The sequence below is a fragment of the Heterodontus francisci genome, chromosome 8, assembly GCF_036365525.1.
Source record: "Heterodontus francisci isolate sHetFra1 chromosome 8, sHetFra1.hap1, whole genome shotgun sequence".
NCBI classification, from domain to species: domain Eukaryota; kingdom Metazoa; phylum Chordata; class Chondrichthyes; order Heterodontiformes; family Heterodontidae; genus Heterodontus; species Heterodontus francisci.
Genome location: NC_090378.1, coordinates 79,839,571 through 79,865,466, shown reverse-complemented (window position 1 = coordinate 79,865,466; position 25,896 = coordinate 79,839,571). Strand labels below are relative to the sequence as shown.

The 25,896-nt window shown below is 45.1% G+C and overlaps 1 protein-coding gene and 1 long non-coding RNA gene across 10 annotated transcripts in view; one reads left to right on the top strand and one right to left on the bottom strand.

The window, feature by feature from the left end:
* Nucleotides 1-25,896, bottom strand: part of axdnd1 (axonemal dynein light chain domain containing 1) — a 344,655-nt gene that overhangs the window by 278,057 nt on the left and 40,702 nt on the right. For all 9 annotated transcript variants that reach the window (XM_068037450.1, XM_068037454.1, XM_068037449.1 and 6 more), the window contains exons 4-5: nt 20,548-20,738; nt 12,649-12,752 (exon numbers count right to left, since the gene is read on the bottom strand). In XM_068037450.1, the coding sequence (XP_067893551.1) occupies nt 12,649-12,752; nt 20,548-20,738 (295 nt within the window). The remainder of the gene's footprint in view (nt 1-12,648; nt 12,753-20,547; nt 20,739-25,896) is intronic.
* Nucleotides 18,023-25,896, top strand: part of LOC137372941 (uncharacterized) — a 31,132-nt gene continuing 23,258 nt past the window's right edge. Inside the window, exon 1 of the long non-coding RNA XR_010975531.1 lies at nt 18,023-18,158. This is a non-coding gene — a long non-coding RNA (uncharacterized lncRNA). The remainder of the gene's footprint in view (nt 18,159-25,896) is intronic.

The following is a 25,896-nucleotide window of genomic DNA, read 5'->3' as shown; positions in this document are numbered from 1 at the left end:
CACATGGTTGTCCACGACACGTGAAGTGTCCTGGAGGTCCCACATGGTGCAGGAATTGCAAGCAACAGGTCGCAGCTGCCCATCCATTATCCAAAGAATTCTATTCTCTCTTTTGCAATTTAGTTAGTACCTTGTTTAAATTATTAATTTTAATTAATGCCCCTCGACCTGCTTTCTGCTAATACTCTCATTAATTCACTTACTGTTGTACGTACCCTGATTGAAATTTTTAATTTCCCAGCTCAACATTTGTACGAATATCCTAGTTTCAACAGAAGAGAAATAGCCACCAACCAATCACTTACCTGTTTACCTGTTACACCACCCTTTGATTTTTTTTCAAACCCAGTTGGTTCACTCTGAACCCTCCAGAGCTCTCTTATCCCTGCTGCCAGTCTCGCTGTTCTCGCTCTCTTTCACTGCTCTTTTATCCCTGCCGCTGGTCTTGCTATGCTCTCGCTCTCTGCTGCTGCTCTCTTATCCTTTCCACCGGTCTCTTGTCATTAGGTTAATAATCCTGGAACTCCCTACCTAACCACATTGTGGCAGAGCCTTCTCCACACGGACTGCATCGGTTCAAGAAGGTTGTCCATCACTACTTTCTCAATGGCAATTAGGCATGGGCAATAAATTCTAGGAACATAGGAAACAGGAGCAGGAATAGGCCATTCGGACTGTCGAGTCTGCTCCGACATTCAAACAGATCATGGTTTATCATCTACCTCTACACCATTGTTCCCCACTATCTCCATGTCTTGAAATGTTCAATGATTGAGCTTTCACAGCTCTCTGGGGTAGACAATTCCAAAGGTTCACCATCATTTAAGTGAAGAAATTCCTCCTCATCTCAGTCTTAAATGGCCTACCCCTAATTCTGAGACTGAGTACCCTGCTTCTAGACTCACCAGCCAGAGGAAACATCCTATTCACGTCTACCCTGTCACGCACTGTAAGAATTTTGTAAGTTTTAATAAGATTGCCTCTCATTCTTCAAAACTCTAGCGAATACAGGCCCAGTTTCTGCAATCTCTCACCGTAAGACAATCCTGCTATCTCAGGGATTAGTCTGGTGAACCTCTGTTGCACTCCCTCTATGGCAAGTATATCCTTCCTGAGATAAGGAGACCAAAACTGTACACAATACACCAGGTGCAGTTTCACCAAGGCTCTATACAATTGCAGCAAGACATCTTTGCTCTTGTATTCAAAACCCCTTGCAATGAAGGCCAACATACCATTTGCCTTCCTAATTGCTTGTTGCACCTGCATGCTAGCTTTTAGTGACTCATGAACAAGGACACCAAGGTCCCCTGCCTTGCTCACAACATCCACAATCCAAGAAATGAGGTGTCAACCTGGTGAAGCTACAACACAGGATTATCTGCGTGCCAAACTGCATAAGCAGCATGTGATAGACAGAGCTAAGCGATCCCATAACCAACGGATCAGATCTAAGTTCTGCAGTCCTGCCACATCCAGCTGTGAATGGTGGTGGACAATTAAACAACTAACTGGAGGTGGTGGCTCCACAAATATCCCCATCCTTAATGATGGGAAGCCCAGCACATCAGTGCGAAAAATAAGGCTGAAGCATTTGCAACAATCTTCAGCAAGAAGTGCTGAGTTGATGATCCATCTCGGCCTCCTCCTGAAGTCCGCAGCATTACAGATGCCAGTCTTCAGCCAATTCGATACACTCCGTGTGATATCAAGAAATGACTGAAGGCACTGGATATTGCAAAGGCTATGGGCCCTGACAATATTACAGCAATAGTACTGAAGACCTGTGCTCCAGAACTTGCCGCGCCCCTAGCCAAGCTGTTCCAGTACAGCTACAACACTGGCATCTACCCTGCAATGTGGAAAATTGCCCAGGTATGTCCTGTACACAAAAAGCAGGACAAGTCCAACCCGGCCAATTACCGCCCCATCAGCCTACTCTCAATAATCAGTAAAGTGATGGAAGGTGTCATCAACAGTGCCATCAAGCAGCACTTGCTTAGCAATAACCTGTTCAGTGATGCTCAGTTTGGGTTCCGCCAGGGCTACTCAGCTCCTGACCTCATTACAGATTTGGTTCAAACATGGACAAAAGAGCTGAACTCAAGAGGTGAGGTGAGAGTGATTGCCCTTGACATCAAGGCAGCATTTGACCGAGTATGGCATCAAGGAGCCCTAGCAAAACTGAGGGCAATGGGAATCAGGGGGGATATCAGGTTGGAGTCATACCAAGCGCAAAGGAAGATGGTTGTAGTTGTTGGAGGTCAATCATCTCAGCTCCAGGACATCACTGCAGGAGTTCCTCAGGGTAGTGTCCTAGGCCCAACCATCTTCTGCTGCTTCATCAATGACCTTCCTTCAATCATAAGGTCAGAAGTGGGGATGTTCGCTGATGATTACACAATGTTCAGCACCATTCGAAACTCCTCAGATACTGAAGCAGTCCGTGCAGAAATGCAGCAAGACTTGGACAATATCCAGGCTTGGGCTGATATGTGGCAAGTAACATTCGTGCCACACAAGTGCCAGGAAATGACCATCTCCAATAAGAGAGAATCTAACCATCCCCCCTTGACATTCAATGGCATTACCATCGCTGAATCCCCCACTATCAACATCCTAGGGGTTACCATTGATCAGAAACTGAACTGGAGTAGCCACATAAATACCATGGCTACAAGAGCAGGTCAGAGGCTAGGAATCCTGTGGCGAGTAACTCACCTCCTGACTCCCCAAAGCCTGTCCACCATCTACAAGGCACAAGTCAGGAGTGTGATGGAATACTCTCTACTTGCCTGGATGGGTGCAGCTCCAACAACACTCAAGAAGCTAGACACCATCTAGGACAAAGCAGCCTGCTTGATTGGCACACCATCCACAAACATTCAGTCACTCCACCACCAGCGCACAGTGGCAGCAATGTGTACCATCTATAAGATGCACTGCAGCAACGCACCAAGGCTCCTTTGACAGCACCTTCCAAACCCAGGACCTCTACCAACTAGAAGGACAAGGGCAGCAAATGCATGGGAACACCACCACCTGCAAGTTCCCTCCAAGTCACACACCATCCTGACTTGGAACTATATCGCCATTCCTTCACGGTCGCTGGGTCAAAATCCTGGAACTTCCTTCCTAACAGCACTGTGGGTGTACCTACCCCACATGGACTGCAGTGGTTCAGGAAGGCAGTTCACCACCACCTTCTGAAAGACAATTAGGGATGGGCAATAAATGCTGGCCTAGCCAGCGATGCCCACATCCCATGAATGAATTTTTTTTTTAAATTTAACTTTTGGCAATTTTTAGTTAACATTTAACTACTGCTTCTCATTACTATTTTCACAGCATTTCAAATATCATAGATGTTGTTGTAACAATAAATGGTCATGTTTCAGAATTCCAAGGCCCTTATTCTCACAAAGACATATGTTTATTTTCATGGATCCACTTGCCTAAAGCATTGTCTTAGATAGCCTTGTCCTCACTTTCAAATCCCTCCATAGTTTTACCCCAGCCTGTTGATGCCCTCCAACCACATGTGCCTTACTTGCATTCTTCTGCTCCTTGTCTTATGTTCCTTCTGCACATCCATTGGTCACACCTAATCCTTTTCCTCTCTCTGCTTTACCAGGAGCAATGTACTCCCTTTTGGAACTCTTTTGCAAGATGCCTCTGCCTAGCCACCTCTGTCCCCACTTTCAAAAGTCTCCTCAAAACCCTTCTCTTTGACTATTGCTTTGTTCCCCCAACATTTTCCCTCCTGCTTGGTGCTCACTGTTTTTCCTCCTCATTGTAAAGCACTTTCACTATGAATGCAAGCGAAATGTAAGGGCTGAATTTTACGAGCCCTCTGACGCGGGGGTCGTGGCAGGGGGGCCCGGAATATTCTTCCAGGAGAGGCCTGCCACGACCCTCGACGTCGGGTATGCCCTGCCGGATTTTACCGGTGGCGGTGGGACCTCGGTGTGGCACCCCAATTACCATATGTAAATCGCTACTTACCTTGCCTGATTATGCATCCCGCTGTCTCTCGCTCCACACTTCCGCATTTTTTATTGAACAGGCGACTGTTACGTGCCATCCCATTCACAAATGAGAAAAGCCAACGGGACATCAGAATTAGGAGTACTCGCTCACAGTGCAGGTAAGTCTGGATATACCAGAGTCTCAGCTCTGCATATTGGAAGGGAGGTGGGGGGGATGGGATTATCAGGGTCTCAAGTCTGAAGACTGGAAGGGAGGTTGGGGGGATGCCATTACAGGGGGCACATGTTGTCATGCAGACCCCTCCACCTGCCAGGAGTGAGGCATATTAATTTTGCCATATGAACATTGATTTTAAACTTTTGCTAGAATGAAGAAATGACTTGTTTGACGATCACCAGATACTGGGCTAGAAGTGCATTTGCATACAAAGAGACGCTGCTTGTGGAGACAAAGGACTAATCCCTGCTCCAATTGATGCAAATGGATTTTGATCCCCAGTGTCTGGTGATCTTCAAACAAGTAATTTCTTCCCTCCAGCAACAGTTTAAAATCAATGTTCAAATGACAAAATTAATATGCCTCATTCTTGGCAGCTGGGGATCCGCATGACACTTCCACACCCAATGGAATGAAATGCGATTTTTTTTTAAAGTGCATTTCATTAAAAGGGATGAGAGAGAAGATAAAGACAGAAAAACACACAGGCATCTCTCTCATTCATTCAGAACCCTAACAATTGTTACAGCTTTCTTTTCCTGGTAGCAATGCTGCTTTAAATGGCCCTATCTGGATTTTGAAGGTGTAAGGAAGTGCATTCCAGAGGCTGCTAAGGTAATACAATCCACAAACCGTGCAGGAGAGACTGTTCCAAATAAAGAGCTAGTCACATGACTAACCTGCTGGGCAATCTGGGTTTTTTTGAATTGTGCCACACAGAAAAGAACAGAAGGCAGTTCGCAACTGAAGCTGAAACAAGGAAGCCGTTCTCTCTCTCTCTCGCCTTCTCCCAAGGCACTGGACCCATGGAAGGCACATACACATCAAGAGAGAAAAGACTCTGACTGGGCCCCAACATGTAGCAGAACATACTGGCAACTAAAGACTCCACATTGAACTCAAAGGACAGTAACTAACTAACAGATATTGCCTCAAACTTTTCCCCTTTATTCTTTCTACTTTTTCTGTCCTTATCTGCCTGTGTGTTTATCGCGTATTCATGCTGGCGTGGTCACGACCATATTCGTAGTTGGTAACTGGATTAGGGTTTAAGATGAATAAACTTCTGCCTTTCTTGTTTAAATCCAAGGAAACCTGTTTGATTTCTTTGCCTTACAATTGGAGCAGTGAACAAGGATTCATTGAGGGGGAGCTAAATACGTGGTGTTTCAAAAATTAAACCCTGTTACGGTTAAACCAGGCAAAGACTGAGGGGGAGCCCTAGACCCCTTCTCACCTGGTTGTAACAATTTGATACTGGAAAGGAGGTGGGGGGATGGGATTATCGGTGTTTCAACTCTGCATACTTGAAGGGAGGTGGAAGGGGGAGGGGGGATGGGGGATGGTATTACAGGGGGTACAAGTCTGCATAATGGAAGGGAGATGGAAGAAGGAATGGTATTACAGCGAGCGCGTCTGCATAATGGAAGAGAGGTGTGGGGGGGATGGTATTACAGGGGGCACAAGTCTGCAAATGTGTAGGGAGCCACTGCGTTTCTGCGCTCCTACAAAGGTTGTCCGCTCAGTGCCATTGATTGCCTCTGTCAGTGAAAGAGCAATGGCACTTGAGTCGCCCTGTATGTGGGGAGAGTGCCAGAAACGGTAGGCGTGTAAAGGTTATATGGCTGGTTGGCCAATCGATGCAGCTGTAGAATCTTTATCTGGTCATGCGGTACCACTCTTAGTGGGAGCTAAGACAAGCAATGCCATGCTATGCCACATAGTTGATGCACAAAAGCAACTGATGTACCAGTCAACATCAACCTCTGCCATTATGTACCTTCGAAGAAGCGAATTAACCGAGTTTAATTGCAACTTTGTGATGGAAATGTTTCACCCTATATGCATTTTCCCACTTCTCCTGAGGATCCATATGCGCCACAGGCAAAACTAACAGGCAGTTGCAACCCACATAGAGGCCCCCGGTCGTAAGCAGCAACACCCAAGGAAAGCTTGGGCACCTACAGGTTCTGCAGGACATACTTGCAAATGTCAGAGCACCAGTGTCAGAGGCAACTGTGGATGTCGAGAGAGGCGGTGACACATCTCTGTGCCCTGCTCAATGATGACCTGCAGCCCATGGGCTTCAGGGGACATCCTATGCCTGTAGCCCTCAAATACAAGAACACAAGAAATAGGAGCAGAAGTAGACCATATGGCTCATCAGGCCTGCTCCGCCATTCAATATGATCATGGCTGATCTTTGGCTTCAATTTCACTTTCCCCATATCCCTTGATTCCCTGCAAGACCAAAAATCTATCTATCCCAGCCTTAAATGTATTCAATGATGCAGCATCCACAACCATCCGGGGTAGAGAATTCCAAAGATTCACAACCCTTTGAGTGAAGTAATTTCTCCTCATCTCAGTCCTGAGTGATTGGCCGCTTATCCTGAGACTCTGTCCTCCGTGTTCTAGATTCCAAGACCAGTGGAAACAATCTGTCAGCTTCTACCCTATCAAGCCTTTTCAGAACCTTGTATGTCTCATTCTTCTAAACTCCAGAGAATATAGGCCCAACTTATTCAGCCTCTCATCATAGGACAACCCCCTCAGCCCAGGGACCAATTTAGTTAATCTTCGCTGCACTGTTTCCAGTGCAAGTATATCTTTTCTTAAATGTGGAGACCAAAGCTGTGCACAATATTCCAGGTGCGGTCTCACCAAAGCCCTGTGCAATTTTAGTAAGACTTCTTTATTCCTGTACTCCAATCCCTTTGCAATAAAGGTCAACATGCCATTTGCCTTCCCAATAAATAGCCTACTGCACCTGTATGTTAACTTTGTGCCTTCCTTGTGACAGCGGCACTTAATTTCTATGCCTCTGCATCATTTCAGGGGCCCACCGGAAACCTTTGTGGGGTCACACAGTCAGCAGTGCCTGTTGCATCAGGGAGGTCATCGATGCCCTGTACCAGAGGACCGATGACTATGTCTGCTTCACGACAGACATGAAAGCCAGGCCCAGAGGGCCATCAGTTTCGGCTCTATCGCGGGATTCCCACAGCTGCAAGGAGTCATAGATTGCACCCATGTGGCCATCAAGGCTCCCACCAGGGGACCAGCTGAATAGGTAAGCTGTAAGGGCTTCCACTCAATCAACGTGCAGCTCGTATGTGATCACTGGAAACGATTATGCAAATCTGTGCCCGCTTTCCAGGCAGCTGCCATGACACCTTCATCCTGTGCCAGTCCCAGCTGCCGTTGCTGTTCACCCAACTGGCTCATATGGAGGGGTGGCTTCTTGGAGACAAGGGCTACACCTTGCAAACAAGGCTCTTGACATCAGTGAGAGACCCCACCACTGCTGCAGAGGAGAGATACAACACCAGTCACAGAGCTACAAGAGCCATCATTGAGCAGGCGATCGGCATGCTGAAGATGCACTTCCACTGCCTGGATAGATCGGGTGGTGCCCTGCAGTACAAGCTGGAAAGGGTAGTTCGCATCGTTGTGGTCTGCTGTGTTCTGCACAACTATGCACTCAATAGCAGGGAGGCCTTCCAGGATGAGGACAGACATGAGCAGGACTCATCCTCGGATGATGAGGACTTACAGCAGGAAAGGCACATGGGTGGACAGAGAGCATCCAGGCGCTGCATGCAGGGCAAGCAGCGACTTAGGGATGCACAGCAGTGCCTCAGTGACGAAAGGTTCTCCACGCCATAGGAACCACCGTGGGTTCTGCAAGCCACACAGCACCCTCGTTCACCTGTTGTGCAGCAGTTCGTATCTGCAACATCTTTGCGTCCACCATTACTGGCAGCAGCATACTGAGCCATTTGTCCATGTTACTGCACATGAGCAATACTGACATGACAATGACGTTATTCCATACATTGGCAGTTCTGAAAAGCCAATGATGTAATGGGAGGAGACATGATCGGTACATGCTGCCACACTTCATTCACACAGTAAAAGCAATACACATTAGTGAAGAAGATTTTGATTTCGACCTTTCTACACTGTTGTCTCACCCCTGCAGACACATGGTGTCACAATGTTTTTTGGAAACGCTTGCAGATGCTCCTTCGTGATGCCACTTCTGCACTAGCAGCCTGACTGGAGGAAGTTTGCTGATTACATTGCCCTTTGGCTGTGAATGACTTTGGCGGTCGTCCTCTGTGCGCACGAGACCTGGAGGGCCCCGGCTGGCTGGGGGAGTCCTGCGTCACTGCACAACTCTCCTCAGACTTCGTCGCTACTGGAGGTTGACACACCAGCGGAGGAGCGGGTGGCCACAATGGATGCACCTTGAATGTGGACTCCAGATATGGTGTGCAGGCTTGCCTCCTCCAGCTCAAGGCTTGTTTGAACCTCTCTGCTCTCCCGGGAAGGACCAGGGGCAAGGGCAGTCTCCATGCTCCTCGTCCCTCTTGCACCTTGCTACTGATTTGTGGATCTGATGGCCTTGGCGAGGGATCGCAGGTCAGCGCATATTAATGGAATGTGGCTCACCAGGAAGTCCACCGCCGCCTCCATGTACGACGCTCTATGCTCAAATGCCTAGCACACGGCCACTGTCATGGCCTGGATGGAATCCCCCAGCATCTGTTCAAGGCTACGCTTGGCCTATGGCATCTCCACCAGATGTTGCCACGACTGCTGCTGCAGCTCAGCATGTCCTGCGCTGTCGACAACAGAGGGTCATCAGCAGCCTGGGGCTCATAATGGACCTGGCCACCCAGAGCCCTCCGACTGTCAGGGGCCTCAGCTGTCTCAGCCTTGGTCAGCTGCTTGGACGTGTGTGCAGTGTGTCACTAGCTTGTGAACATGACTGTAAGCCCAACCAGATTCCCACCAAGGTGACTGTATCTGCGCTGGTGGAAGATGCGGGAGTGTCATGGAGTGTTACATCCTCTGAGGATATCTCTTCCTCTGAGGTGCAGGGGTGTCCTGGGCCGCCATTGCCGACTCAGAGTGTTGACCTGCAAGATACAATGAGAAGAGCACACTGTCAGTCTTTATGGTGAGCATATAACGATTCTGACAGCATTGTGTCAAATGGGGGGAGGTGGTGGCGTAATGGTAACGTCACTGGACTGGTAGCCCAGAGGCCCAGGCCAATGCTCTGGGGACGTGAGTTCGAATCCCACCTCCGCAAATGGTGAAATTTGAATTCAATTAATAAATCTGGAATTAAAAAGCTAGTCTAGTATGACCATGAAGCCAATGTCAATTGTTGTAAAAACCCATCTGGTTCACTAATGTCCTTTAGGGAAGGAAATCTGCTGTCCTTACCTGGTCTGGCCAACATGTGACTCCAGATCCACAGCAATGTCGTTGACTCTTAAAATACCCTCTGAAATGGCCACTCAGTTCAAAGGCAATTAGGGATGGGCAATAAATGCTGGCCTAGCTAGCAATGCCCACATTCCATGAACGAATAAAAAAAAAGCATGATTTTCACACTGATCATTGTGTATATCAAATGGATGCATGTTCACCCAGGAGCCCGAGCTTAATGGCAATGAATGCACAGTCCACATGTGTTGCAGTCAGGTCAAGGGCCTTCTCCTCAGCCTGTGTCATCGTCCGCATAGCTGGTACTCCTCCAACAGTCCGACTCGCCTTACGAGCATTGTGGACTCTCTTTGTCCGCAGGAGCAAGGAGGCAGAGATTAAGGATGGTAAGGCAACAACGAAAAACATGTTACAAGAGGGGTGCTGGGCCCAAAGGTGGGGAAGGCTTGGTGTGCACTACTGAGTGAGTCACTCATGTAGGTCATGTTGTGAGCTGCAGACAAGGGTGAGTTCTGCCATATTTTTATCCATTCATCCCTGCCCAACCTCCCTGTCTTTGGCATGGCAGGGGCACACATGTGCCACTCTGCTTGGGGTCACCCAGGTTCAGTAGGGCCATGATACAGAATGCCACTTCCCTTTGCAGTGCAAAGCAGATTGTTCATCCTCTTCCGGCATTGGACCCTTTCATGTCGGATGACCCCACAGTTACTTACCTCCTCTGCCACCTCCAGCCAGGCTGCCTTGGTCAGGCTGGAGGGCATCTTCTTACTGTTGCTGGGGAAAAGGACCTCCTGCTTTGCCCGCACAGCCTGGAGGAGTGTGAGCAGAGAAGCATTGTTAAACCATGGGGCCACACTAGAGCGCCCCTCTGCCATCTTCTGTTTTTGCTCTGGTCCTTTAAATGCAAAGGTGATTCCACAGTGTTACTGCTCTAATTTCTGGCTGCATGTTTTTTTTTGCACATGTTTGAAAACTAATGCAGGACTAGTGAGGAAATCTGTGCTGCTGTCCTGGTTTTCATTTATGACAGATGGACACATATTCACGTACACTTTGCTTCTGCAGCAGTTGATCATAATTATTGATGTAATATTTCTGGTTTGCAATGCAGCTAGAATATAAACATATTTTCCTGGTTCTTTAAGAAGTACTTTTAATTCCAGTTACATTTCTTTTCACATAACAGTTCGCAGCGAAATGAATACAGATTCCAAATGCATATTAGTCTGCGGCTTTTCACATTCAGGTAATTAAAAGCCCATAGTATGTTGATATTCTTAAATTATGCTTTTATCTCTGATAGTGTATTTGCCTTTTATGAGACAATTCAGTCACATTCTGGTATGTGCAAAATTAAGATTATTCACTCAGGTGCAGCAGGGCTACAAGAAGGAACATTACACTTGAATGGAAAAGGAGGATTTTAACTGCACAGGACACTGGGACAAAGCAGAGTAAGTATGTGGCAGCAAAGCAGAAAGTGCTGGAGAAACTCAGCAGGTCTGGCAGCATCTGTGGAGAGAGAAGCAGTTAACTTTCAGGTATGTGACTTGAACTTGGTCACAGACCTGAAAGTTAACTCTGCTTCTCTCTCCACAGATGCTACCCGACCTGCTGAGTTTCTCCAGCACTTTCTGCTTTGCTGCCAGATTGCCAGCATCCCCACTCTTCAATAGTGAGGTAAGTATTTATTTGGCAGCTGTCAGGAAGCAGGTGCTGGGGCACTTTAAATAGGGCCCCAACAGCTGCTACACAGCTGAGCCAACGTCCATCATGGTGCCAGATGTCCCACCTCCTGTCACTTAATATTGGGGGAGGTGGTCGGTGCGTCACCGTGATGCTAATGAGCCCTGTGTGAAATATCGTGGGGGCTCAGCGGCCGCTGCTGCACACAGGCGGACCGCTCCTTTCATAGCGCCACCGCGAGTTGTGGCGCACTAGTAAAATCCAGCCCCTAAGTTGTTGCTATTCCATCTGAATGTTGGCATTTTATTCATTGGTTAAAAGCTAATAAAAAGGAATGTATTCTCACTTTTGTATTAAAGCAGGCAAAACAGGCATTTGGGGATGTATCTTTCATCAGAATTGATGATAGGTCATTGACCTGAAATGTTGGGCTGAATTTTATGGGCCCCTAGGGATGGCAACAGAGGTGAGGGAGGTTCATAAGATTGCAAAGGAAGGTGAAGGGCGGAGTTTTTGAATTTAGACTGGAGTGGGGAAGACTAAAGACAGCCTTCCTGCCCAAAGACCAGATAATGGCCACTTAAGGGCCTCTTCCCACCGCCACTGGCATTTTACCAGCAGCTGGTGGAAGCCCCGCCAGGTGGGGAGGTTTCCCCGTAACTCAAGGCGTCCGCCCTGTGGGCTTGGTAGGAGGTGTGGGAGGGGGTGGTGATTGTCTCCTCCGTTGGGAATCTGTGGCCCATGGAGAGCCCCCATTGGCAAATGTTGTCCCTAACAACTTCCACCGCCCTCAATGCCCACCCTCTTCCCTGCCATCACTGGGTTCTGCCGGAATAACCCCGGCGGCCGCGCCACACTTACCTGTGTTTCAGCGATGGGCCTCCTGGTGGCACTGCCAAGACCATTGAGCTGCCAGCCCTCTGATTGGCTGGCAGCTCTTGGAGGCGGCATCCCCATCCTAAAAGGGATTGAGAGCCTGGCAGCGGGCAGTTAAGTGCCCGAGTGCCATTAAATAGGGGTGGATCAAAAGGGCAAAGGCGGGTTTCCTCTCACCTTTTGGGCCTAGCTTCAAGACCGCCACCAGCTCCATAAAATCCAGTCTGTTAACTCGGGTTCTCTCTCCACAGATGCTGCTTGGCCTTCTGAGTATTTCTAGCATTTTCTGTCCTTGTTTCAGATTCCCAGCATCCACAATATTTTGCTCTTATATTTGTGGATGTATTTTTTTTTGAGCATTTCAGAAAAACACATGAAGGGCAATATCTAGGACATTCTGTTTATCCACACTGAATGATGTGCCCATCCATTTTTTTTCTCCGCATTGTGCACTCTTCACTCACAGCAAACATTTTCAGCTATTGTGCTTCTTCCGGTCAAAATTTAAAGACTATCAAAATCTTACACAAAGTGGCATTCACTGTAAGTCTCTGAGCAAGTAAGCTGGATATTTCCAATATATGTACCATATTCCACTTAAACTTCCCCATGTCAAATAGTTCCAAAAAATACCTTCCAGCTTGAGCCAGTGAGACGGGTTGATCTATCAAGTACTTAAATCTTGTTCTCCGAGTTGGATGATGCCATACATGATCAGTTGGTCGGATGCGATGTAACTGAAGAGACAGAGAGTATGAATTATTTGGATGTAGGGCATGGCCCTATGTAACTAAAATAAAGGAAAATGCCTAACTAAAAGCCCAACATGCATTTTATTTTCGCTTGCATATTTAAATAACCTTCCTGTATAATTTTTTTTAAAATCTGTCCTTGAGCCAAAAATGCTATAAACGCACTGGGCTGAATTTTACAATCATGCCACCGAAATTGACGGCGGGCGAAAACAATGGCAGTCCGCCTGCAGGTCACACATCGTGGAGCCACTGGGACCCTAAATGCAACAGCTCATTTAAATAGCTGGGGCGGGCTGCACCCCCCCCCCTCACCCCGATCATGTGGAGGGGGCAGGCTGTCCATCCCTGGCAATGGCGTCAGCTGCCTGTGCACAGATGCTGACGCCATTTTTAAAGGACTTTCAGTCCTACCATCAAATTTAAATATTTAAAGATTCAGTGAATAAAAAAAATTAAATACATTTATTTTGCCCCTCTCCCAGCCCCCATAATAACCATAAAATTAATTACTTGCCCTCTCCCTCCCAAAACACTTACCTGTCCACCTGATCTTCCCCCATCCCCTCCCCAAAGTGCATTAACTTTAACCTCAAACCTTTCCCACCACCCCTTAAACCAATGATGTTACTTTGACCCCGTTTCCCCACCAGCCCCACCCGTGCACTGAGAAACTTACCTCCTCCTCCCTCCCTGGACAGAAGGCGGCAGCATAAGTATAATTAATGCATTCATTTTAATTTATTTACGTATTCAAAGGGGTGTCCCACTGCCCAGCAGCAGGGGGGCTGCCTTGAGGCCTCGCCGCCACTGATGATATCATGCCGGGCCCTCCCGGCGTCGGGGTGCAAGGTGGCCCTCTCTCAGAGGTATTTTCTGGCACCCCTCCTCTGCCCACCACGAACGCTGACATCGTGGGGTCTGTAAAATCCAGTCCACTATTATTGACCCTTCAGTTAAGGCCACATCATGATGGTGTTTCTATAAACTAGCTACAGAAAAAAAATCTTTACTTATCTGCAACCTCTAGCACCCTTATTGCTTCATTGAAACCAGGAGTATCAAGAGAGTAGTTATTGTGGTTAATTGTAGAAACATCATATTTATATACTCAGCCTTAAGAGTCACAGTGAAGATGGTGGCCCCAAAAGGTAAACTAGCCACCTCATGGTTGTTTTTTAAAGGGACATTGTCTTCGGCAAAAATTATTTGGGAAATCCATTTGTTGGTGTTATTTGAAGAGAGCAACCAAGACAGTGTAATATCTCACCCAAAAAGCTGCTGAAGCTAGGTCAATTGAAAAATTGCATAACGGAGGTTGATAGATTTTTGTTAAGCAAGGGTATTAAGAGTTACGGAACTAAGGCAGTGAGATGAAGTTAAGATATAGATCAGCAATGATCTAACTGAATGACCAAACAGGTTCGAGGGGCTGACTAGCCTACTCCTGTCCCTATGTTCCTATCTATGTCGTGACCATCATACAAAAGTGACACTATGATGCATTTTGATGTGATTTACATTGTGTATTTGCGAACAAGAAGAAATTTGACCCTTTCTGTAAAAACAATGGCTCTTGAAGCAAACAGTTTTACATTAAAAATGTATTTTTAATTGCCCATTGGATTCACTGACTGAACAGAAGAAAACTGAAAGAGCAGGTTGTTTTAGGATTTTTTTTTAAAACATCTGCTCTCATTGCTTCAGAGCAGTCAATAAGGTCACCCTCTACTGGTCATTCATGCATGCTATTTTATGCCAGAGATCTGCAGTCTAGCGATTTAACATCCGCAGCACTTAAAGCAGGCAGAAGTACTGCACAAAGAACAGCTAGGCGTTGCGCAAACGACTACTGGCAACAAATATGCAATCATATTCAGCTGGCCTCAGACACCGGAAACATCAGAGGAATGTATGATGGCATGAAGAGAGCTCTTGGGCCAACCATCAAGAAGATCGCCCCCCTCAAATCTAAATCGGGGGACATAATCACTGACCAACGCAAACAAATGGACCGCTGGGTTGAGCACTTCTAGAACTGTACTCCAGGGAGAATGCTGTCACTGAGACTGCCCTCAATGCAGCCCAGCCTCTACCAGTCATGGATGAGCTGGACATACAGCCAACCAAATCGGAACTCAGTGATGCCATTGATTCTCTAGCCAGCGGAAAAGCCCCTGGGAAGGACAGCATTACCCCTGAAATAATCAAGAGTGCCAAGCCTGCTATACTCTCAGCACTACATGAACTGCTATGCCTGTGCTGGGACGAGGGAGCAGTACCCCAGGACATGCACGATGCCAATATCATCACCCTCTATAAAAACAAAGGTGACCGCGGTGACTGCAACAACTACCGTGGAATCTCCCTGCTCAGCATAGTGGGGAAAGTCTTTGCTCGAGTCGCTCTGAACAGGCTCCAGAAGCTGGCCGAGCGCGTCTACCCTGAGGCACAGTGTGGCTTTCGTGCAGAGAGATCGACCATTGACATGCTGTTCTCCCTTCGGCAGATACAGGAGAAATGCCGTGAACAACAGATGCCCCTCTACATTGCTTTCATTGATCTCACCAAAGCCTTTGACCTCGTCAGCAGACGTGGTCTCTTCAGACTACTAGAAAAGATTGGATGTCCACCAAAGCTACTAAGTATCATCACCTCATTCCATGACAATATGAAAGGCACAATTCAACATGGTGGCTCCTCACCAGAGCCCTTTCCTATCCTGAGTGGTGTGAAACAGGGCTGTGTTCTCGCACCCACACTTTTTGGGATTTTCTTCTCCCTGCTGCTTTCACATGCGTTCAAATCCTCTGAAGAAGGAATTTTCCTCCACACAAGATCAGGGGGCAGGTTGTTCAACCTTGCCCGTCTAAGAGCGAAGTCCAAAGTACGGAAAGTCCTCATCAGGGAACTCCTCTTTGCTGACGATGCTGCTTTAACATCTCACACTGAAGAGTGTCTGCAGAGTCTCATCGACAGGTTTGCGGCTGCCTGCAATGAATTTGGCCTAACCATCAGCCTCAAGAAAACGAACATCATGGGGCAGGACGTCAGAAATGCTCCATCCATCAATATTGGTGACCACGCTCTGGAAGTGGTTCAAGAGTTCACCTACCTAGGCTCAACTATCACCAGTAACCTGTCTCTAGATGCAGAAATCAACAAGCGCATGGGTAAGGCTTCCACTACTATGTCCAGACTGGCCAAGAGAGTGTGGGAAAATGGCGCACTGACACGGAACACAAAAGTCCGAGTGTATCAGGCCTGTGTCCTCAGTACTTTGCTCTATGGCAGCGAGGCCTGGACAACGTATGCCAGCCAAGAGCGACGTCTCAATTCATTCCATCTTCGCTGCCTCCGGAGAATACTTGGCATCAGGTGGCAGGACTATATCTCCAACACAGAAGTCCTTGAAGCGGCCAACACCCCCAGCTTATACACACTACTGAGTCAGCGGCGCTTGAGATGGCTTGGCCATGTGAGCCGCATGGAAGATGGCAGGATCCCCAAAGACACATTGTACAGCGAGCTCGCCACTGGTATCAGACCCACCGGCCGTCCATGTCTCCGCTATAAAGACGTCTGCAAACGCGACATGAAATCGTGTGACATTGATCACAAGTCGTGGGAGTCAGTTGCCAGCATTCGCCAGAGCTGGCGGGCAGCCATAAAGACAGGGCTAAATTGTGGCAAGTCGAAGAGACTTAGTAGTTGGCAGGAAAAAAGACAGAGGCGCAAGGGGAGAGCCAACTGTGCAACAGCCCCGACAAACAAATTTCTCTGCAGCACCTGTGGAAGAGCCTGTCACTCCAGAATTGGCCTTTATAGCCACTCCAGGCGCTGCTTCACAAACCACTGACCACCTCCAGGCGCGTATCCATTGTCTCTCGAGATAAGGAGGCCCAAAAGAAGATCTGCAGTCTAGAAATTATTGTGCACTCAGTGTACAAAAAGGTCAAAATAATCAGTTTAATTACCTCTATTAAAATAGGAAGGAGAGTAATGCTGCACTAACATGTTAAACATTCATGCACTAAAATTACACAAAGTAATTTCTAAGCTGATATTTCATGTTTCTAAAAAAAAATACATGCAACAAGAACAATCTGACAGAAATTTTGCTAGCTTTCTAATGCATCTCTTATTGTTTGTAATTTGTTTTTCCATAAAATAGGTAAATTAACGAAATATGGACAAGAGGATAAATGAGGCAGCATCGTCTTTCATGGAAATGTGTTTGGTAAATGGCTTCTTATTGTTGTTTCTACACACATGTAAGATAGAGATCACTGCTTGATGTAATATTAAAAGTGTATACTGTATAGTTTAGTTTAGAGATACAGCACTGAAACAGGCCCTTCAGCCCACCGAGTCTGTGCCGACCATCAACCACCCATTTATACTAATCCTACACTAATCCCATATTCCTACCAAACATCCCCACCTGTCCCTATATTTCCCTACCACCAACCTATACTAGCGGCAATTTATAATGGCCAATTTACCTACCAACCTGAAAGTCCTTTGGCTTGTGGGAGGAAACCGGAGCACCCGGAGAAAACCCACGCAGACACGGAGAACTTGCAAACTCCACACAGGCAGTACCCAGAATTGAACCCGGGTCGCTGGAGCTGTGAGGCTGCAGTGATAACCACTGCGCCACTGTGCCGCCCATTTAATGTCTTAAAATGTATAAGGTTAATTAGAAGTGATTATGATAGGTAATAATGCTTTAAAATATTGTTGAAGCAACTATAATATGTGTAAGCTCAGTTAAACATGGTATGAGGCCGAGAAGCACAGCATGATGGTGAATTTGAGCCAACTCGATGTTAAAGGCAAAAAAAAGAATATGCTGAGGTAAGGTTATGTTCAAAACAAGCTGGCAGCAAGGGAAAGAACCTTGAACAAATATGCAAAGACTGTGGTGGTATGTTTGAAACTAACAGATAATGAAAGACAGAACATTAATTAAGTTACAATTAAAACAGAAGGTTTAATGTTTCTGAGATCTGTTATCACTAGAGTAAAAGCCATTGCTGTAAATCATGTAACAATTGTTTGTATGAAGCTTCTAGATAAGGAATAACTAAGTTGCAAGAAGATGGAACGAAGTGATACCAGAAGATTAAGCATGAATTTAATGTTAAAGGTTTAAAAATAATGATTAAACAGAATGAGTGAGATAGCCCAGGAGATTATCAGTTGCAATGTTGGCTCAAAGGAGAAAAACAGTATAAAAGAAGAGCTCTTGAACATGAGAAGCAGCATGAAAACCCAGAGGAAGAAAGAAGAGAATCTTTAGTCAACAGCAAATAAAGGAGAACCCGCCACAGTCACTCGAAGGGCTACCGGCAAGCTTCTGAGGGACAGACTGTCACTATTGTCTTAGTTAAGTATTACTTGTTTATACTGGATGTCAACTACTTAATAAATTTGCTATACTTATAACCAATATATACCTGTACCCATAGTGATTTGTTATAGTCATGGATGAGTCACCCTTGTTGGATTAAATTGAATCCTGAAAGTAGTAGGGAAGCTTACACACAATGCAATGACATTTACTGTGTTGAAGCACATTGGTGCTTCACTTGCTCATGGCATAATTATGGCAAAAATTACACACCTCTTTCAGGTCTGACAGAGAATGAAAGAAAGGGCTGCAAACACTTTTCTTGCAAACATTAAAATGTTTGCAAACATTTTTCTGATGTCAGCCACGGCCCAGTTGGTAGCACTTTCATCTCTAAGTAAGAAGATTGTGGGTTCAAGTCCCACTCCAGACCTTGAGCACAAAAACAAGACTGACACTCCAGTGCAGCACTGATGGAGTGCTGCCACTGTCAGAGATGCTCTCTTTCAGATGAGATGTTAAACTGAGGCCCTGTATACCCACTTGAGTGGATGTAAAAGATCGCCTGGCACTTTCTTGAAGAAGAGTAGGGGAGATATGCCTGGTGGCCTGGCAAATATTCGTCCCTCAATCAATATCATAAAATCAGATTATCTGGTCATTATCACATAGCTATTTGTGGGAGTTTGCTGTGTGCAAATTGGCTGCTGCGTTTCCTACATTCCAACAGTGACTACACTACAAAAGTACTTCATTAGCTATAAAATGTTTTGGGATGTCCTGTGGTCCTGCAAGGCACTATATAAGTGAAAGTCTTTATTTTATGAAAGGGCATTTTAACTGAATTAATTATTAAAAAGATGGAATTTTCACTTGGTAATAGCCAAGTCATGTGTACCAAGAGGTTACATGTTCAAACGTAGACTGTGTTGAGTGAGCTGCTTTCAGCCAGAGCAGCAATTATACACCTCAAATGGCCTTAAACCTTAAGCTATAAAGAAATTAGCGAATCAACCAGAATCCCCTTTCTGATCATCACCAGTACATGTATGCACACCTTGAGTGAGGGTTTTTCCGGTTTTGCTATAATGCACCCTTATGGTTGAGTAATTTGCCAACAGTATCAGGGCCAATACATTTGGAGTGGTTCTTTATGTGTAAGAGTGGATGGTGCCCATGGAATTATATCTCAGCATAAATCACTGCTTCAATAGGAGAAGGCAGAAAATTGGGTGGGAGAGTATAAAGAAAAACATTAACTTTTGAGCTTACTATCGTTAGTATTGAGACATAAGACTGAATGCTTAGACTCATTTGAAAGAGTTGCCTATACTTCTTTAAAATCTCATTTTAAAATAATATTTTCTGAGAAGGAAAAGTCCATTTTGAAGATATTTCATTAGAAAATGATTTGCATTTGAATTGAGATCAAATTGCAATTATAGAGCAATAAGTACCCTGATATTTATGAGCTTTTCTTGCAGTATTACTTTAAATTACAATTTACTGTCGGGCAGTTAATATGTATATCCACTGAATGAAAGTTTTTTTAAATGTTTGTGCTTGCCAAAGTGAGAAATTATAATGTTGGGAAATGGAACTACTGCCATTACAGACACCTACTGTTAGCATTAACCACTCAATTTACCATAAATACCATCCTGTAGCCTCTAGAAATAACAGCCTTGGTCTAGTGATAGTGATCTTGCATCTGAGGCAGAAGGTTGCAGGTTCAAGTCCCAATCCAGAGACTTGAATACATAACCTAAGCTGTCAGTGCAGTACTGAGGGATTGTTGCACTGTTGGAGGTGCTGTCTTTCGGATGTAATTTTAAACTGAGGCCCCATCTGCCCTCTCAGATCCTATGGTATTATTTCTAAGAAGAACAGAGGCGTTCTCCCTGGGCTTATATTTATCCTTCAAACAACATCACTAGAACAGATGGTCTGGTCAAATCTGGTCATTATCCATTGCTGTGTGTGGGACCTTACTATGCGCAAATTGGCTTCCATGTTTCCTACATTACAACAGTGACTACACTTCAAAAGCATTGGCTTTAAAGTACTTTGAGACATCCTAAGGTTATGAAAGAAAGACTTGCATTTCTATAGTGCTTTTCACGACCACCGACGTCTCAAAGCGCTTTACAGCCAATAAAGTAGTTTGGAAGTTTAGTCAGTATTGTGATGTAAAAAGGCGCTATATAAACGTAAGTCTTTCCTTAATGCTAAATTAGGGACAGTTTGTCCTGATTCCACTATGACCTCGATGGAGGCTGCCCAAACTCATTTCAAATTGACTGTAAATATTTGAATATTAAGAACATAAGAAATAGGAGCAGGAGTGGGCTATAATGCCCCTCGAGTCTGTTCCTTCATTCAGTTAGATCATGGCTGATCTGTATCCAAACTCCATCTACTTGCCTTTGTTCTATAGCCCTTAGGATCTTTTGGAGTTCTATTTTTCTTCAGTGGTCCAAGGGGTTCATCATGACAGCATGAATTTGTCACAGTGGTCAAAGCCAGCAGAATTTCTTCTGGGATGAAGTCATTCTGGAGAGATGTTGTTGGATGTTGATCAATGGCATGTGGCATATTCTTCTGTTTGTGTAATTCTGCAAAGACAGGGGTAGTAGGAAATAATTAAACTATACACTGTCTCAGTTAACAAATCAACCAGAAATTAAATATAAAAATTTAGTGACCCAGTAGAAAATAACTATTTATACTTCACTGGTGGGGATGACCTAATGACTCTCAAACAACAAAGTTGGTGATTTGTGCAGGCACTTCTCATCAGTGAGTTTATAAATAGGCATTTCACACTTGAAGGGAAAGGTCCCTACTCATCTCACAGAGACAAGCCAACAATTCACGCAATCCTTCATGTGCAAAGCCAACCAAGCACAAAGCCTCGTTCGTACTGTCAATGCACATGTATAAAATATTATTGCATGAAACAAGAATAAACTGTAAAGTAACTGAATTTGAGATGTAAATCGATACTGAAGTTAAAATAAATAGCATTCTGTTAAATTATCATATTATAATAATATCCTATGTATATTGATTAGTAACTCTGACCCTCACCTGTTAGGAGTTATCTTGAAATAGCCAGGGAGAAGCCTATTGTGCAGAATCCCTTTCTACAACATTTCCAAGTTCTACTTCAATGGCCCAGATTTGATACTGTGACCCACAGTTAAATGTTCTCCTTCATAATAATACTGGAGAGAATCTTCTGCTCAAAATATCTGGTCCCAGAATGCCCAAACCAACAGCAATGTGATAGGACTGGGAGGCACAATGCTGCCACTGATGAGGTGGCACTGCCATCTCTGAAACTAGCATTAGGAATTAATGGACAGCAGCAACATTCCCTTGTACAAATAACTAACTACCAGAGGGAAAGGCTGCTATCTTTTTTGGCAATGAGCACTTTCTACCCATTCAGACTTTCTTCAGCCCCTGCTAGAACCCACCTGCCAGGGGAATGTTAACATAGTGGTAATTTTACCGGACTAGTAATTCAGTGGCCCAGACTAATGCTCTGGAGATATGAGTTCAATTCCCACCACAGCAGCTGGGGGAATTTAAATCCAATTAATCAATAAATTGGAATAAAATGTTGGTTTAATCAATAATAATCATGAAACTACTGGATTGTTGCAAAAACCCATATAGTTTATTAGTTCCCTTCAGGGGGAGGAAATCTGTCATCCTTACCCAGTCTGGTTCACTAATTCCCTTCATGGGAGGAAATCTGCCATCCTTGCCTGATCTGGCCTGCATGTTACTCGAGACCCACAGCAATGTGGTTGACTCTTAACTGCCCTCTAAAGTGGCCCAGCAAGCCACTCAGTTCAAGGGCAATTAGGGATGGGCAATAAATGCTGGCCAAAATTGTAAACCATTCTATCAAATGACTGTTCATGCACGTTTATTGCTCCATTGCTGCATAATCTGCCCATAACAGAAAGAGATATATTCCAAACAAGCAGACTTATGTGGTGTGACAGGTTACTTTCATTTTTCAGTGGTATACTAACTATATATAGTAACATTACAAATAACATCTACCCACATACAATCCCTTCAATATTTGTAAGTCAAAATCAATGAACACATCTGAGTGAGTATAAGTTAAAGTGGAAATGCCCTTGACCTTATGATATCTAGTGTTAATTCAACTCTAACATATACTGGGCTCAGTAAACTGCAGTCCAATCACCAATCATATCATCTACGATTCCAGCTAAACTGAAATATTGCTATCTTCCCCAAATGTTCTCCTGTTGGGATACAGATTCAGGGAGTATCAAGAGTATACATACACTTCACCCAAAAAGTCATTCTTCATACACAAGGTGAGATGATAAGTATTGACAGGTGATTAGACCTTTGAGGGGATCACAGCAAAAGCTGGGCCTGTCCTCAAACAACACAGCTATGATAGCAGATTGATTATATTAGTGGACTAGAAATCCTGAACCAATAATCCAGAGACATGAGTTCAAATCCTACCATGGCAGCTGGGAAATTTCAATTCAGTTAATTAAATAAATCTGGAATAAAAAGCTAGTATCAGTAATGGTAACCATGAAAAGACCGGATTGTCGCCAAACACCCGTATGGTTCACTATTGCTCTTTAGGGAAGGAAATATGCTGTCCTTACCCAACCTGGGCTATGTGTGACTCCAGACCAACAGCAACGTTGTTGACTCTTAACTGCCCTCTGAAATGGCCTAGCAAATCACTTGGTTGTCTCAAATCTGCTATGAAAAACTACAGTATGAATACTACAGCTTCATCACATTGCACAAACCGAGGCACAGGATTTGGAGACAACAAAGGCACACCCTGTAAAGCCCCCCTCACTAACATCCGTGGACTTATGTCAAAATTAAAAGAGCTATCCCACTAAGAGACTAGTCAAGAAACAGCCTGACATAGTCATACCTATCAGCCAATGTCCCAGACACCTCTATTGCCATCCCTGGCAGAGCAGAGTCCTGGCAGGGCAGATCCATCAGAAGGTAAAGGCACAGTGGTATACAGTCAAGAAGGAATGGCCCTGGGAGTCCTCAACATTGATGCAAAACGGCATGATGTCTCATGGCATCAGATCAAACATGGGTAAGGAAACTCTGGCTAATTACCACCTACTGCCCTCTCTCAACTGATGAATATGTACTCCTCCATGTTGAAGAGCACTTGGAAGAAGCACTGAGTTTCGCAAGTGCACAGAATGTATTCTGGGTATGAGACTTCATTGTCCATCACCAAGAGTGGTTTGGTAGCACCACTACTGACCAAGTCCTGCAGGACATGTATTCCATATTGTGCCTGTGGTAGATGGTGAGAGACACAACACAAGGGAAAAAACAACTAAACCTTGCTGTTACCGATTTACCTGTCGCAGATGCATCTGTCCATGACAGTATTGGTAGGAGCGACCACTGCACAGTCATTGTGGAGATTAAGTCCCATCCACACTCTGAGGACACCCACCATCATGTTGTGTGGCACTACCATCATGCTAAATGGGACAGATTCATAACAGGTCTAGCAGCTCAAAACCAGCCGTCATCCATGAGGCGCTGTGGGTCATCAGTAACAATAGAGTTGCATTCCACCACAATCTGCAACCTCATGGCCCAGCATATCCCTCACTCTAACATTACCATCAAGCCAGGGACCAATCCTGGTTCAATGACGAGTGTACAAGGGCATGCCAGGTGTACCTAAAAATGAAGTTACATCCTGGCAAAGCTGCAATACAGGACCATATGCACAGTCAACAGCAATAGCAGCATGCTATAGACACAGCTAACCAATCCCACAACCAAAGGATCAGATCAAAGCTCTGCAGTTTTGCTACATCCAGTGTGAATGGTTGCAGACAATTAAACAACTAGGAAGGAGAGGCCTCAAGAACATCGGGTGATGGTGGAGCCCAGCATGAGTGTAAGAAACAAGGTTTGGAGCATTTGCAACCATCTTCAGCCAAAATGCCAACTGGATGATCCATCTTGGCCTTCTCCTGAGGTTCCTGCCATCACAGAAGTGCATCTTCAGCCAATTTGATTCACTCCACATGATATCAAGAAAAGGCTAAAGGCACTGGATACAGCAAAGGCTATGGGACCAAAAACATCCCAGTTGCAGTGATTGTTCTCCAGAACCAGTCGTGCCCTTAGCCAAGCTGTTCCAGTACAGCCACAACACTAGCACCTACCCGACAAAGTGGAAAATTGCCCAGATATGTCCCAGCTGCAATGAGAAGCTTTTTTTTATGTTGGCTGATGCAAAATAAATGAGATGCGTGGAGTTCAGGTTGATTGAAGATCTCCTACAGGTTTATTAAACAAATTACAGTGCAGAGCTAACTATTTACAGAACTTGCCTCTTGGTGTCAGAGCAGGAGAGTGAGACTGGCATGTAGTCACATGACTACATCCTGGTACTTGGCTCATTAGCATACTAAGATCATAAAGATATATTACCCTTAAATGCAATCACACATCCCCTTCTTTCCAAAGATAAGTCTCGTATGCTAAAAATAAAAAATACATAAAATTAGATAATATCAAAATTATTTGCACATGGCCAGGGATTATGAAATTTACAAGAATAGAGTCTCAAAAGTCTTGGTGGTTTGACAACTCTTGCTCGGGGACTTTGCATCTCATCTGTTGCTGTTCTTTCTGCAGTTTTTCCCTCTCTGCATTCATTTTCTGTTGCTCTGCCTTCAGCCTGCTAACATACTCTATTGCTTTTCTCATGATGACCACTTTTGCGATCTCATCATTCTTGGAAAGTTCCGGCACCTCATCTTGAAGAGCCAATAGACATTGCTTCAACTCGTTCCTCCTCTGCCTCTTCAGGACATTGCATGTCCTTCGTCTTGCCTCATCTACCACGTCTGAAGGTTTGAGGCTCAAAGTCGAGGACTTGTTGGGGGAAGAGTACTTGGTCTCATGGAGATACCTGTCTGTTCTGGCTCGTTCTGGTGCTGGCAGTTCTCTAGAGAGCAGAAATGAAGGCATTGCATAGTTATGCTGTTGCTGGGTTTCCAGATTGCACCGTGTGATGCTGGTCAGGGTCTGTGAGTGGATTCCGGTTCTTGGAGATTTCTCCTTGGCAATGCTCTCATGAATAGTAATGATGTTGAGATCCTTACACGCTGGTAGTCCTGGCACTCCTGACCGCTCGTGTCTACAGGGTAGAACGTTTGTGGTTCCCATGCTGACTTGCCGTATCTGCATTGCATTGTTAATGTGTCACTGCAAGGGATGGGTGACCCTTGGAATCAGATAACTTGGCAGTTGTCAGTTCTATCAGAGACTTCCAATGACTCCCATTCATATCTTTGAGGATTTGGACTGGTAGGATATATGCACTAGCACCAGTGTCAATCTTCACCATGAGTGTATATTTGCCAGCTTTCTTTAGGCACGTGATGTTGCCGTGATCAAGAGTTTACCATCTCTAGATTCTTGAACCACTGACAGGTAAACACTCATTCTGTACTTACACATCTAAAATAAACATTAAAGACTGACATATAAGTACAGGATTCTGTTAACAAGACACGTTTTTGGATGCCAACTGAAGTGATTTATGACTTTAACCCCTTATAGGGACTAAACCAAATCAAGCGTACATCCCGATGAATCTCCTTTAATTAAGTTCAAACCAGACAAATTCTTATAGACACTTATTTAGGTTTAAAGAACTGAACTAGTCTTCCCTCAAAGAAAGAAAACTAA